General features: G+C 46.2%; 4 protein-coding genes across 4 annotated transcripts; 3 read left to right on the top strand and 1 right to left on the bottom strand.

The window, feature by feature from the left end:
- Window positions 1–157: 157 nt before the first annotated feature.
- FOMMEDRAFT_97007 (enolase) lies at window positions 158–1,949 on the bottom strand (the record flags this gene model as incomplete). The annotated part of the gene is made up of 8 exons (XM_007271391.1): window positions 158–242; window positions 317–490; window positions 548–585; window positions 650–1,071; window positions 1,134–1,565; window positions 1,630–1,725; window positions 1,780–1,834; window positions 1,920–1,949. The coding sequence occupies 8 exons, from the start codon at window positions 1,947–1,949 to the stop codon at window positions 158–160; spliced, it is 1,332 nt and encodes a 443-aa protein (XP_007271453.1).
- A 1,136-nt stretch (window positions 1,950–3,085) lies between these two features.
- On the top strand, window positions 3,086–5,149 carry FOMMEDRAFT_114506 (Arl8a protein; the record flags this gene model as incomplete). Its single annotated transcript, XM_007271502.1, has 11 exons — window positions 3,086–3,169; window positions 3,227–3,271; window positions 3,332–3,419; window positions 3,491–3,548; window positions 3,636–3,657; window positions 3,754–3,834; window positions 3,960–4,024; window positions 4,142–4,175; window positions 4,248–4,256; window positions 4,332–4,357; window positions 4,847–5,149. The coding sequence occupies 11 exons, from the start codon at window positions 3,086–3,088 to the stop codon at window positions 4,884–4,886; spliced, it is 552 nt and encodes a 183-aa protein (XP_007271564.1). The 3' UTR covers window positions 4,887–5,149.
- A 1,514-nt stretch (window positions 5,150–6,663) lies between these two features.
- Window positions 6,664–8,950, top strand: FOMMEDRAFT_143356 (uncharacterized protein). Its single transcript, XM_007271501.1, has 3 exons — window positions 6,664–7,893; window positions 7,970–8,050; window positions 8,120–8,950. The coding sequence occupies exons 1-3, from the start codon at window positions 7,456–7,458 to the stop codon at window positions 8,279–8,281; spliced, it is 681 nt and encodes a 226-aa protein (XP_007271563.1). The 5' UTR covers window positions 6,664–7,455; the 3' UTR covers window positions 8,282–8,950.
- A 1,362-nt stretch (window positions 8,951–10,312) lies between these two features.
- FOMMEDRAFT_171218 (uncharacterized protein) lies at window positions 10,313–11,527 on the top strand. The gene is made up of 5 exons (XM_007271500.1): window positions 10,313–10,337; window positions 10,390–10,479; window positions 10,533–10,822; window positions 10,878–10,984; window positions 11,039–11,527. Exons 3-5 carry the CDS (start codon window positions 10,604–10,606, stop codon window positions 11,379–11,381), a joined length of 669 nt encoding a protein of 222 aa, XP_007271562.1. The 5' UTR covers window positions 10,313–10,337; window positions 10,390–10,479; window positions 10,533–10,603; the 3' UTR covers window positions 11,382–11,527.
- The last annotated feature ends 423 nt before the right edge of the window (window positions 11,528–11,950 follow it).

Below are 11,950 nucleotides of genomic sequence, written 5' to 3'. Positions count from 1 at the left end.
TGTTCAGCATTGTGAATTGGTACAACACTATGTTCTTCAGTATTAGTCTACAAAATTCTTCACTTGCTTTCATTCTTCTTCTCTGAGTAAACCAGATCAACACAAAATTAGATGTGCTCAAAACCGATCCTTTTGTACAAGTCCAGCTCCAGTGGCTTTACTTCCTGAGGAGAGCAGGCGGGTTCGGGCCCGCAGAGAAGGCCTTGTCACCAGCGTACACCGAGTTACCGGCAAGTTGTTCCCTATCATTTGCAATAAAACCGGTTAGACAGAAGGAATACGAAATATAAGTCAGAACAACTGAGATGGTACCCACTCAATGCGGAGCATCTGGTTGTACTTCGCTACGCGTTCAGAACGCGCTGGTGCACCAGTCTTAATATGACCGACGCCGAGCGCAACGACAAGGTCTGCAATGACCGTGTTCTCTGTCTCACCGCTGCGGTGAGAGACAAAGACTCCCCAACCATCAGACTGTGCAAGCTGAGCCCTGTAGTTCGCTGTTTTTAAAGAACAAACCCTACCAACATGTATTAGATCGGCTTACGCTTGGATTGATTCCGAAATTGTACCGATTTGATTGATCTAGGTGTCAAGGAACATTATGAGTATTGCCTTAAGGTGCAAAGTAAAAAAAAACGAAGATTACCTTTAGGAGAAGACCATTGCATGACTTCTGTTCAATAGCCGTTTTGATGCGGAGCGGGTTAGTCACCAGCAAATCATCACCGACAATCTCAATGGTAGTAGTCTTGGTAAACTCGGCCCACGTATCCCAGTCATCCTGGTCAAACGGATCCTCGAGCAACACGATTGGGTATTTCTGGACGTAGCCGTTGTATAGTTTGCCGAGGTCCGTTCCGGTGAGCCACTTCGTAGGGTCCGAGTTAGGGTTCTTGAAGTCAAGATCGTATTTGCCCTCCTTGAAGAACTCGGACGAAGCAGGATCGATCCCGATCTTAATCTTACCCTCATAACCAGCTTGCTTAATAGCTTCCACAAGAAGTTGAAGGGCCTCATCTGCATTGCTCACATTCGGAGCGAATCCACCTTCGTCTCCGACATTCACAGCTAGTTTAAAGAAACGTTACTTGAAATGCTGAACGATGGGAAGAGAATCGCGCTGCACGAACCATCGATGCCGTACTTAGCGCTTATAACCTTCTTGAGGGTGTGGTATGTCTCTGTACCAAACTTCATCGCTTCGGTGAACGAGCTAGCGCCAGTAGGAAGCAGCATAAACTCCTGGAATGCAAGTTTATTCCCTGCATGTTTACCACCATTGATAACATTAAACGCCGGAGTTGGAAGTACGAATGGCGGTTTTATGCCTGCGAGCTCAGCAAGGTGCTCGTACAGCGGTACACCTTTCTCTGCCGCTGCAGCGTATGCGGCCGCTGTAGAGACACCGAGGATCGCATTCGCACCGAGCTTGCCTTTATTCGGAGTACCGTCCAATTTGATGAGGAAGTTGTCGATTTCCTGTTGCTGCGTCACGTTCAAGCCCGCCTTGATCAATGCGGGAGCGATCACATCATTCACGTTCGCAATTGCCTTAGAGACTCCTTGAGAATGCGTATTCGACAGTAAATCACACACCCTGCGGAAGTTGAAAAGTTCAGGCCGCACCTTTCCCGAGATAATTGGCTTTGTCGCCATCGCGCAGCTCAACAGCTTCATGCACACCAGTTGACGCACCAGATGGCACAGACGCCCTGAACAAACCTACATGATCGCAAAATATGTTTCTGTGATACATACAGTGATTTAGTCGCATACCTTTTGCGGTGAAAAGATCAACCTCAACGGTTGGATTACCACGCGAGTCGAAAATCTATGAAACATGAATGGCTGGCGCTCAGTGCCAGTTACTATATGCGCTAGCGAGGATATCCCCGGAGAAATATGTGGGCACCTACCTGACGAGCGTGGATTTTTTGAATGGACATTATGTGCAAGGGTTGTCCAGATGAAGGGCCGATGGGAGGGGAGTTGAAGAGGCAAGGTGGAAATCGGGAATATTATATTTTGCATTAATATTCGGTTCGGCTAGAGGGCTATTTTTACTCACCGGTTTGTCTCACTTGAGACGCGACTCGTCCCGACCCTTCCTTGTCATTTAAGTTCCTTATAAGTTCTAAACACTCCTGCCTTTGGAAGTTCTGTAATGAGTCCTATTCGCTGCAGACGGACCATGACGGGCGGATGCTATAAAAATGTGGTCGGCTTGGGGGCTCTGTCCACGGCTGCATCCCGACATCCTCCTATCACGGCAGGCAAATTCATGACGAGTATGACGAGTATATTGTAGAATATAATTTTATTGTCCAATCAGAGGTCTGCTGCAGAAGAGATATCAGCATGTGACATGAAGTACGATTGCATATCATACCATGATGTGTTACTAGTGTATGGATGAATAGATACAATGATATGTTCCTTAAGCAACATGAATCATACAAACTGTGCCACATGTGTATTCCTTGGTCAGTGGGGAAACAGAGAACAGTGTCATTGTAGCAAGTCCCTTTGATATAATTCAGAATGTTGTGGCTGTCAATGCTCTACGCGATAAAGAAAGAACACGCTGGACCCGAACTTATAAATAGTCAGAGAATCACGTGACTGAAGTCAATCTCGCTTTTTTAAGTCAAGTTGACAAGAACACTTTTTGTCCTGCGTTCAATACACTTCCAGCCCATTTAAAATGTGTACTTGGATTTGCTAATTATTTGCAGATCCATATAATATGTGAAATTTAGTAGAATATCATTAAGGGTAGCATAAAATAATATATCGATGTTAATCACATCTGCAACATACAAGTTGGTACAATCTTTTGTATGGGCCAGTACTGTTTAGGCTTCTTAGTTACGAAGAAACTAAATAAAATCCAATTCTGACAAGATATAAAACCATTTTTTATAGATATTAGGGATAAAGACGGAGCTATGTTTAACTTTCGAACGCTGTCTTTGGCTCCAAAAAAGCAACATTGATGGTCCATCAAATTTGCCGAATGTGGAAAGTGTAATGTCAGTCGCGGAGGCTGCGGCTGTTCCGTAATCCGAACCGAGTTGACCTCATGTCCTTCTTCACTAGCATCTTCCAGTGGTTCGCAGGTCTTTTCTTCTCAAAAAATGCCGAAATCTGTGTCGTCGGTCTCCAGGTGTGTCCGATGCTCAATTGTGACGTTGCGCTCGCTGAGTGCGTATCATGTTATCAGGCCTCGGGAAAGACGTCGTTCGTCAACCTTCTCGTCCAAGGCCAGGTGTGTCCGCACAGCCTACTCTATGCACTGCTCAACAATTAATCTTATTCTCATGTGCAGTGGGCGGAGGATTCGATACCGACGGTCGCCTTCAACCTGCGCAAGGTCCGCAAAGGCAACGTGACGATGCGAATATGGGACGTTGCAGGTACATGGCCATGTCCAGGGTGCTTGGCCACACATGAACGCTAACCGTAACCTATTGTTGTTGCATCACAGGGCAGCCGAAGTTTCGCTCGATGTGGGAGCGGTACTGCAAGGGCAACGACGCTATCGTGTCAGTAGTACGCGTGTCTCGCAACCCCGCTTCCCTTTTCTGGCTGACCTGAACCTGACTCCGTCTAACCCTTGGAATGCAAACTAGTTTCGTCGTAGACTCAGCAGATGTAAGCAACCCCCTCCGCTTATTTCCTTCCGCCGGGTACCTTCCATTTGTTCCGTGAAATGTTACTGACTGCGCCTCTTTGCACCTGAATCCATAGAGGGACAAGTTTGAGTCGGCGCGGTTCGAGCTACATTCTCTCCTTGCGAGTCCCCAACTCACGGGCGTGCCTCTCCTCGTGGTACGTTCCTGCCCCACTCTCTTCTTTCGTTCAGCTCTGCTAACTTACCAGCACCGCCCACTCCATCACTCTTGAACATACGCCACTGGATTTCTCACGATGACTTTGTCATGTCCGTTCCGCAGCTCGGAAACAAGTGCGACCTCGTCGACCTCATGCCGGCTCAAGTTGAAGAGCTCATTGAAGCTTTGTGCGTCGCGTTCCTGTTCTTGTTTCGCGTGCTTGTCCGCGGTCGTCACGGCCGCGCTGCAGCTGCGCCAATAATACAATTGTGACAAATGCTGATGAATGATGCAAAAACGAACAGGCAATTAGACAAAATACAAGGACGAACAGTTTCCGTGAGTGTAATACTCTTTTCTCAGCTCCAGTTCTCTTGTATTCTGATGGGAGAAATTTAACTTTGTTGACAGTGTTATTCTGTATGTATATTTATCCGTTATTTTACCACTTTCGTCGCTAGAAACTAAATCCGACGTATACTGTCTGTTCTATAGTGTTCGATGAAAGAGCAACACAACATGTGCGTATAACCCATTCATCTTTCCATATATTCTCAACTTCGGCTCACTGGTTCTCGTTCATTCTCCTCTTGACATTTGAATACCGAAAAAAATTGCTCCCGGATGGCATTACATTCCTCACACTCCACAAACCCAACAAAATAAACACAAAAAATTGTCTCCGGCACACGGATTCGGCTTTCACGGATGAATGACGGATCTACCTCCCCTATACGCAACGCAAATCTATCTCACCCATTCTCTTGGTGGGATCTTTGTCTACTCTACTATTTTGATCCGGCCCGCCCGACATCCTTGGCTGGTCTTATGGGATGCTAAACAAACCTCATGTTCCGACGCCGCCCACATGTACATGTGCAAAACAAACCCGGAAAAATGTAAACATTACCAAATTGGGATGGCTCTGCGCTTCTGTGCGTCCTCCTAATGGTAATAATGTGCACTCTCCGTTCCTCGTGTTTCGTTCTACTCCTACTCCTACTTCTCAGCGACATCATCGTACGATGGTTGTCGGAGCGCGGGCATTAAGGAACGCCGGTTACCGATTTCCGATTGTTTTCCGGTTGTGGTTTGCATGACGTCTGTTTGAGGTTTGTTAGGTGACGCCACAAAGCACCTTCCACCTCCCCTTGCTTCTCCCCTTAACGAGATATTTATCCCATTCCGTTCTCCCTTCGGCGTTACCTGGTTTGCATTCTCGTACGACAATTTAGCTCTACACCATGTTTTCTTGTATACAAAACATGTACTATACAATACATAGATGCACTGCTATATTCACATGATGAACCCGGGACAGAAGTTCGCTTCACCTGCCTAACACCCTGAAACTAAGCTAGCTAGTCAGCTAGTACGCTTCGACGGACCTAACGAACAGACAACATTCTGGAATAGCGTTCAACATTGACTAAGTAAGGACTCATTATACATATGTATGGTATGATGGACAGAGTTCGAGGATTGAAAGTTCCGGAACTGTAAATTGCTCAACGATGGATCTTTATATTAGATCTGTGATCCTGAATGGCTGGGTGCAGTGAGTTAACACTTAGATGGACAGTAGGCGTAGTGTAGAAATGTTATGCATCTGCACATCACGGAATTATTTCCGACACGACGCCACGGAAGACAGGAGAAGTTGAAATGCTGAGCAAATCTTGCATGGATACTAAGTCAAGCCGTGAATGAGACGTTTTCGTGAACAAGAGTCCTTGCATATTTAGTGCACACGCATACTGTTTTTGTCTTCGACAAGGTCTTCTGTCCTTGTCATCAGTATTTTGACATTTCGACTTCCTGCTGCCCAGAGTGTCGGGGACAGTAATTTCCATTTATCTTCTGTCGGCGCTGCAATACGTTTCGAAGCAGAACGTACATTAAGCAAACGTTATTGTTCTAGGCGTCCCGCCGTGAAATTGCATCTTCTATATGACTCCAGGGGCCCAAGCCGACAGAGCGCTCGAGACAGTAATAAACCCTAAAATCGTACACTCAAGCACCGAAGCCTATCTAGTTTTTGATACACGAGTCATGCAATGAGTAGACGGGGCGTCTATAGTATTTAAGGATGTTGCTAACTTGCGAAGAGAGGACGCTTAAAATAGCTATGATTACCTTTCCGAGCGTCTCGTCGTGGGAGTACATCGCCTTCGTGGCAAGGAGCCCCTATGTGGTCAAATTTTCGTAATCGCTAAGGAGAGCATAGGCGCCTTGATTTCATAGTTTCTCAAGCATCGGTCTACGGAGACGCTAGATAGAATGAAGAGGAAGACTGTTAATAATAATTGTAGGAAAATCAAATACTTCCATATTGTTTGCCCGAGGAGCTGTGCTTGGCCCTTTTGATGCCCGCGCAGTTGAGAGTGGGAAGAGAAGCAGAATCGATGGTGTTCCTGCACATGGTTACATTATTACATATGTCGGCGCGGAAGCTTTTTGTCTTTGTTAGCTCTTGTGAAGTCTGAATATTTGGGACTTCAGTTGAAGCTGTCCATACTCACGGAACCGTTCCTACAGATGACACAGTAAAGTCGTTCTGAGCGAGTCATTAATTGGAAATTCCCAGACCACAGGGGTTTTGGTCAAAGTTCAGGATCCAAGGGGAATTTAGTGCCGGATTGTGACCCCAGGTGGACAAACAGATTTGCAATCAGAGATCCGCCTCAAGCGAAGGGTGAGTCACGGGACTAAAAATTCGGGTCGGATGAGTAATCTTTACCATGAAAGGGAACCACAATGAAAGGAACACATCTTCTCCTGGTTACGCGCGTTCAAACTCACCGTCGGCTGCGGGGCAGTTCTGTGACTTCTGTCCACTGCAATGCACTCGATCAAGACAAATAGGCACTACTTATTCACGAAAAGCGTTTCAGACTCACCTTCAGAGTCACACGATGTGGTAGCAAGCTGTTTATTTGCACAAAAACCACGGCTACGGGCTTCTGATCAAACAATAACAATTGGTCTTCGGAAATGTAGGCACGAGGCCGTACGCTTCATAGTGTATCCTATAGGCATAGCGAACCCCAGCCCTTTTGTCTTTTGTTCGACACTGCCGCCTAGTATCTGTGCGTCTACCGTGCTATTATCTACTGAGCAAGCCTACCGCGGGTAGAGCATGGCCAGTTCAATTTGCCTCCAGTCAACTTCGCATCCGGATTCGGCTATGTGGCACTTTTGTCCGATCATATCTGCGCCCTCCTTCTGGGCCCTTTGGCACTTCCGTGTCCGGTGATACTCTACGGAACAATGACAATGCTGCATGCCAAAGGGCTGAAGCAAACTTTATTCAATTGGCAACGCAAGATGACACGGCGCAAGAAGCCCAACGGAATCAATTATGCAGAGTAGCGTCAATTGGGACTCATTTCTTGATGAAAAGACAATCGGGGAGAAGCTCCCAACTCTTGTATATATTGCAGGCAACTGGCGCATTCTGGAGTCCCCGCAATTCTCTCCCTCGTCGTTTCGCCCTCTCTTCTAGACCTCTCTTGTGCGCCACATAGGGGCCTTGCACAATTAGTAGAAGCCTGTCAAATCGTTCTCGTCTCTTTGCTCAGACCAGTTCATCTTTTCCCGGTTAACTTAACATACTACAATGCAAGTCTACCAAACAGCTACGCATGTGTCGGGCCCGGCGCTCGGAACCCACCCTGAGAACCGACACTCCCAACTCCTCACACCGGTTTCGCATTTCCCATCTCGCATGTTGCCTCCTCCTGGTACGACGCCGCGCGTTCTTCCAGGCGCCGTGGGCTCCACACAAGGGCGGGCTATCCCGTTGGGTTCCTCGGTCGAAGTGCGGCGTTTTAATATGCGGGCACGAGAATGGATGCCGTGGATCCCGGGCGTCGTTGTCGGTCACCGTGTTGAGCGCTTCCACGTCGGTATGGAGGTGGATTTGTATGATGTGCAGACTTCCTACCCGCATCCGTGGATTGAGACGTACATTCCGTTTGTCGGCGAGCTGAGAGATGGACGGCATTTCTGCCCATCAGACAGTGCGCAGGATATGATGGATAGAGTTACGGACATGGTCAGTAGTAACACAATACTTTCAGAATGAGGCTTTCATTCGTTGCGTTTCTAACATGTTTTATTCCGTTGCACAGAAAAAAGTGTTTGCATGCGTCAACGTGCCGAATCTGACCGGATCGGGAGTGACGCCCTCATGGTCACCTGCTATTGTTATGGTACGCTCTTCACCCCGTTATCTTGTCTGGGTTCCGGTATTCGTACTCATCAAACGGTCTCAATTGTAGAGCAAACGAAGCGATCCGAATCCTCAGGTGTTTGTACTCGCAGGACCTTTACGCGGTCGAAAATCCGTTCCAGCACCGCACATCCTGCCATACACGCCCGAGACGGCAGATGCACTACGTAAATCAGGCCAGGTCATCTATTTGGAGAAGGGTGCAAATTAGCTACGCGTCGAAATCGTCCCAATGAGGCAAAGGCGAGGATGACCGGCGTTGCTGAACGTCTGGCTACGTTTGGCGATCGAGTTCCCAGGTCTGAGTCCGAGTTCCGGGACGCTTTGTGCTCTTCTCCTCTCAGTTCAAGATTGTCTTCTGTCGACTGTTCCGTTCTTGTATATTTCCCCGACATTTCTTTATTTTCCGTTTTGTCTGTATCAATTTCTCTCGTATTTTCATCTCTTACTCTGCATGATGATATTGTTATACACCGCAATGATCGACTTCTTTTCTTATCTTCCCGAATCCATTTTTATCCCTACCTCCCACTCCGTTACTTGGCCTTTTCACCTTTACATTTTCTTACAACTTTCTCTCATCCCCATCCTATTCCGTTCCATCAACTTAAAGGGCGGAACATCCTTCCTCTCCTTTTTGGGTTTCGGCTTTCTTGACGGACTTATAATGAATTTTTATGACGTGCACGCCGCCGTCCGAGAATGACCGACATGACACGTCCATGGCCGTTGCTTCGTTAATGGAGTTGGTTCAGTTGGTTCTAGCGGATTGTGTTGTTTGGTCATTTGCTTCCGACTTGCGAAATACGTCCCTTACGATACTTTTGTATAAAACGTGTACTTTGTAATCCAAAAAATTACGACAGCACTTTAAAATCTTTTTCTCTTGACTCTTGCCTCCTGCGACATTGTGTCTCGACCGATATTTAATTGCAATGTTTTAGCATATGCTAAGAAAAAATTATCTTGCAGAAGCCTTGTACACTAATTGTTGACGTTTGACAATTACCATGCAAAGTCAAAATTGACTTCTCGGGCTTCTAGGGCGATACCAGACTTGGAAACTGCTGTATGAATACATACATCTTGCTACTTTTTTGACAATAGCAAAGGAAGAGAATGAGCGGCAGCACACCTTAGCGTGGGTGATGTATGAATGATTAGATGAGAAGACAGGGAGGAGGTCCGATGTTAATCGCAGGAAGCAACCCCTAGTGCTGTAACTTTCGCTGGTCTTGTTGCACGTTATTGTTTGTATGGAGATTAATGCTCATGTGAGGTTTATGGTGCTCCTGAGTGGGCAACGCCACGATGGTGAAAGAATTGGGTACGCGGGCAGAGGCGGGGAAGTGTTATAGAGTTTGCGGCTAAGACGAGAAAATGTTAGGTAGGATCGTGTAATATAAAGACTCGAAAGAGGAGATACCATGCAGTTTTCTGACCTCTTCATAAAACTCCACTCGGTAACGGGCCACGCAAATCAGCCGAACCTCTTTGCCTGGAGGATACAATGCAAGTAATAATCGTACCTTCTGTTGATAGTTGCTAAGAAAGGAATCGCCGCGGGAAGCCCACACACTGGTAGTGCTTTTGTAAACTAACAAAAATCGTCGATCCACATGGACATATCATAAACAACAAAGCTGAGATAAGGTACAATAAGTGCAGGGAGAGCCTAAATTAGACTTCCCTCCTCGAAGTTCGGGATTATTAGCAAGTGTAATCATGATTTGCTCGCTGTATGACCCTGCCAGTCAAAAATCCTGCAAGGCTTGTGCTCGGTGGTCAAACGATCAGATATCTCCATTACTTTGAAGTTCAAGGATAATACAATTGTATATGTAGTATATGATATGCTTTGCAGATTCGTCGTTATACTGCAATTGCTTGCGAAGAAATTGTTGTCAGAGGAAGAGTCGCAGTAGAAGAGCTTGAACAAGTCTTACCCTACATGAACATCCGAGACGGCTTGCTTCTTCAGCATGAAATTGATTGAAATACCCGTAATGAGATTATTCTCGTGCTGGGGTGTATAAGTTACAGAATAAGATGCTTGTACTGTACAAGTGTAAAATCAAGAATGGTAAGTAAGACACTGAAAAGCGTGAGGAATAATTTGCGACCTGATTCGCGCATACAGACTGATTACTTTATTTGGTCAACATGTGATTTTACCTCGCACACCAAGGCTTGACATTTCCTTTCCTTGAAACACTCAAACGCCCAGCTTGAGACGCCTAGGCGCATCGAGAAGTGCACAAATCAGCGTACGTTACGATACCTTACGATACCTTACGTTACGTTACGAGCGATTGACAGTCTTACTTTTCTTCGTACTGTGCACACGCGTGAGGTTTGGTTTTGTTTGTGGACCGACACGCTTGCCCATTGCTGGAGGACGAGCCACAGGTATGTGTCTCCGAAAGGTCAAAGCAGGAAGCCACGTATAAACGCAACAATAGCCGATTGCTGTCCACAGTCTATTTCAACTTCAACTCGAGCTTCATTCCTTCACCAACTGTTAACCACAGCAATGTATACCATGCATGAGCTGGTGTCAGACTTTGGCAGCCAAGAATTCTCTCTAACTGCACGACTCGTCGAGGCACTTTCTCCTACCAGCTCCTTATATGGTGTTCTTTGGCCAATAATCATGGAACAGGCGACTGAGAAGCAACAAAAGCGCCTCCGCTATGTTAACAAGTTCCTGGACGATATTTTCCGTCGTATTGTCTCTAAACAGATAAAAGAAGTTCGCTTTCCCTTCACAGTCACCGAAAATGATACGTAGCTAATCAATTAGTTAGGAGTATTTGTGCACTATGGAATATAAAAAAAAACGTTATCGGGGCAAGACAGTGAGCCTCGACTTGTCGGCTGTCGGCCCTTACTGGGCAGCATGGGGTGGGAAAAGGTATACTTCCAGATATTATGCCTCCCATCCTTGTTGATGTCCTGTAATTTACAGGGTATATTTCGGAAGTCATGATCAATTTCGCAAATTCTGTGCTCTTGGGGACGTCGACCCAGACTTGGGTGCCTCTCAGTACGACCGGATTTATCCAGACATACCTGGCTACCGTTCGGATCAGGATGGTCCCAAGGAAACTTCCTGGATATTCATTTCACGCGATCGCGACGTTTTGTTCGAGACAAGTTCGAATAATCCGAACCTGGACAAATATGCATATGCACATTATTTCGGTATTTCAGGGAGGGCAGATAAGGTGATACGCATGTGGGAGTATTGGATCAATGCACTAGACGTGTCATGGGATTATCGCAGCTTTGGATATCGAGCAGCAATTTGAGGTCAAATGCAATGGCCGACATTCCATAATAGTAGTACGGCTTTATCAAAGAATGCCGTAAACAAATGAAAATGCGGTTTGTCTTTGGTGCCCTATTTTGATTGCGAGATGTGGTGACATTCGCCCTGATAACAAATATCATAAACCTCCAATACAAGTCCTGTATTTCTCAATTACTTAAAGGCGAATCGATATTGTTGAGCCTTCCGTTGTTCGTATTCCATATTTATCCTATTACTTGTTAATTATCAAGCAGATCCACTGACATTCCCTTCAACGGGTTCGAAGGCAACATATGTGCCTGTAGTCTCCCGAGCACTGGAGTCCTGAGCCTTCTCATATGGCGTTAAACAGCCTGTACGGAGCTTCCTTCTGTTGGCATACCGTACTTCTCGTCGGGCTCTCTTAATTCCTTATGCTTGGAACGTGCAAGGTGCTGTATCTCGTCCCTAGCCTTGATCCATTACGGATCAAGCTGTCCATCGCCTTTATAGCTGTTGACGAAGGACAAGAAAAGTTAAGAAAAGGGTAGGAATAAGGTCGGTGAGACAAATATACGACATCATAAC

The sequence above is a fragment of the Fomitiporia mediterranea genome (genome assembly GCF_000271605.1).
Source record: "Fomitiporia mediterranea MF3/22 unplaced genomic scaffold FOMMEscaffold_17, whole genome shotgun sequence".
Taxonomy (NCBI): Eukaryota; Fungi; Basidiomycota; class Agaricomycetes; order Hymenochaetales; family Hymenochaetaceae; genus Fomitiporia; species Fomitiporia mediterranea.
This window is presented reverse-complemented; position numbering and strand designations above follow the sequence as displayed.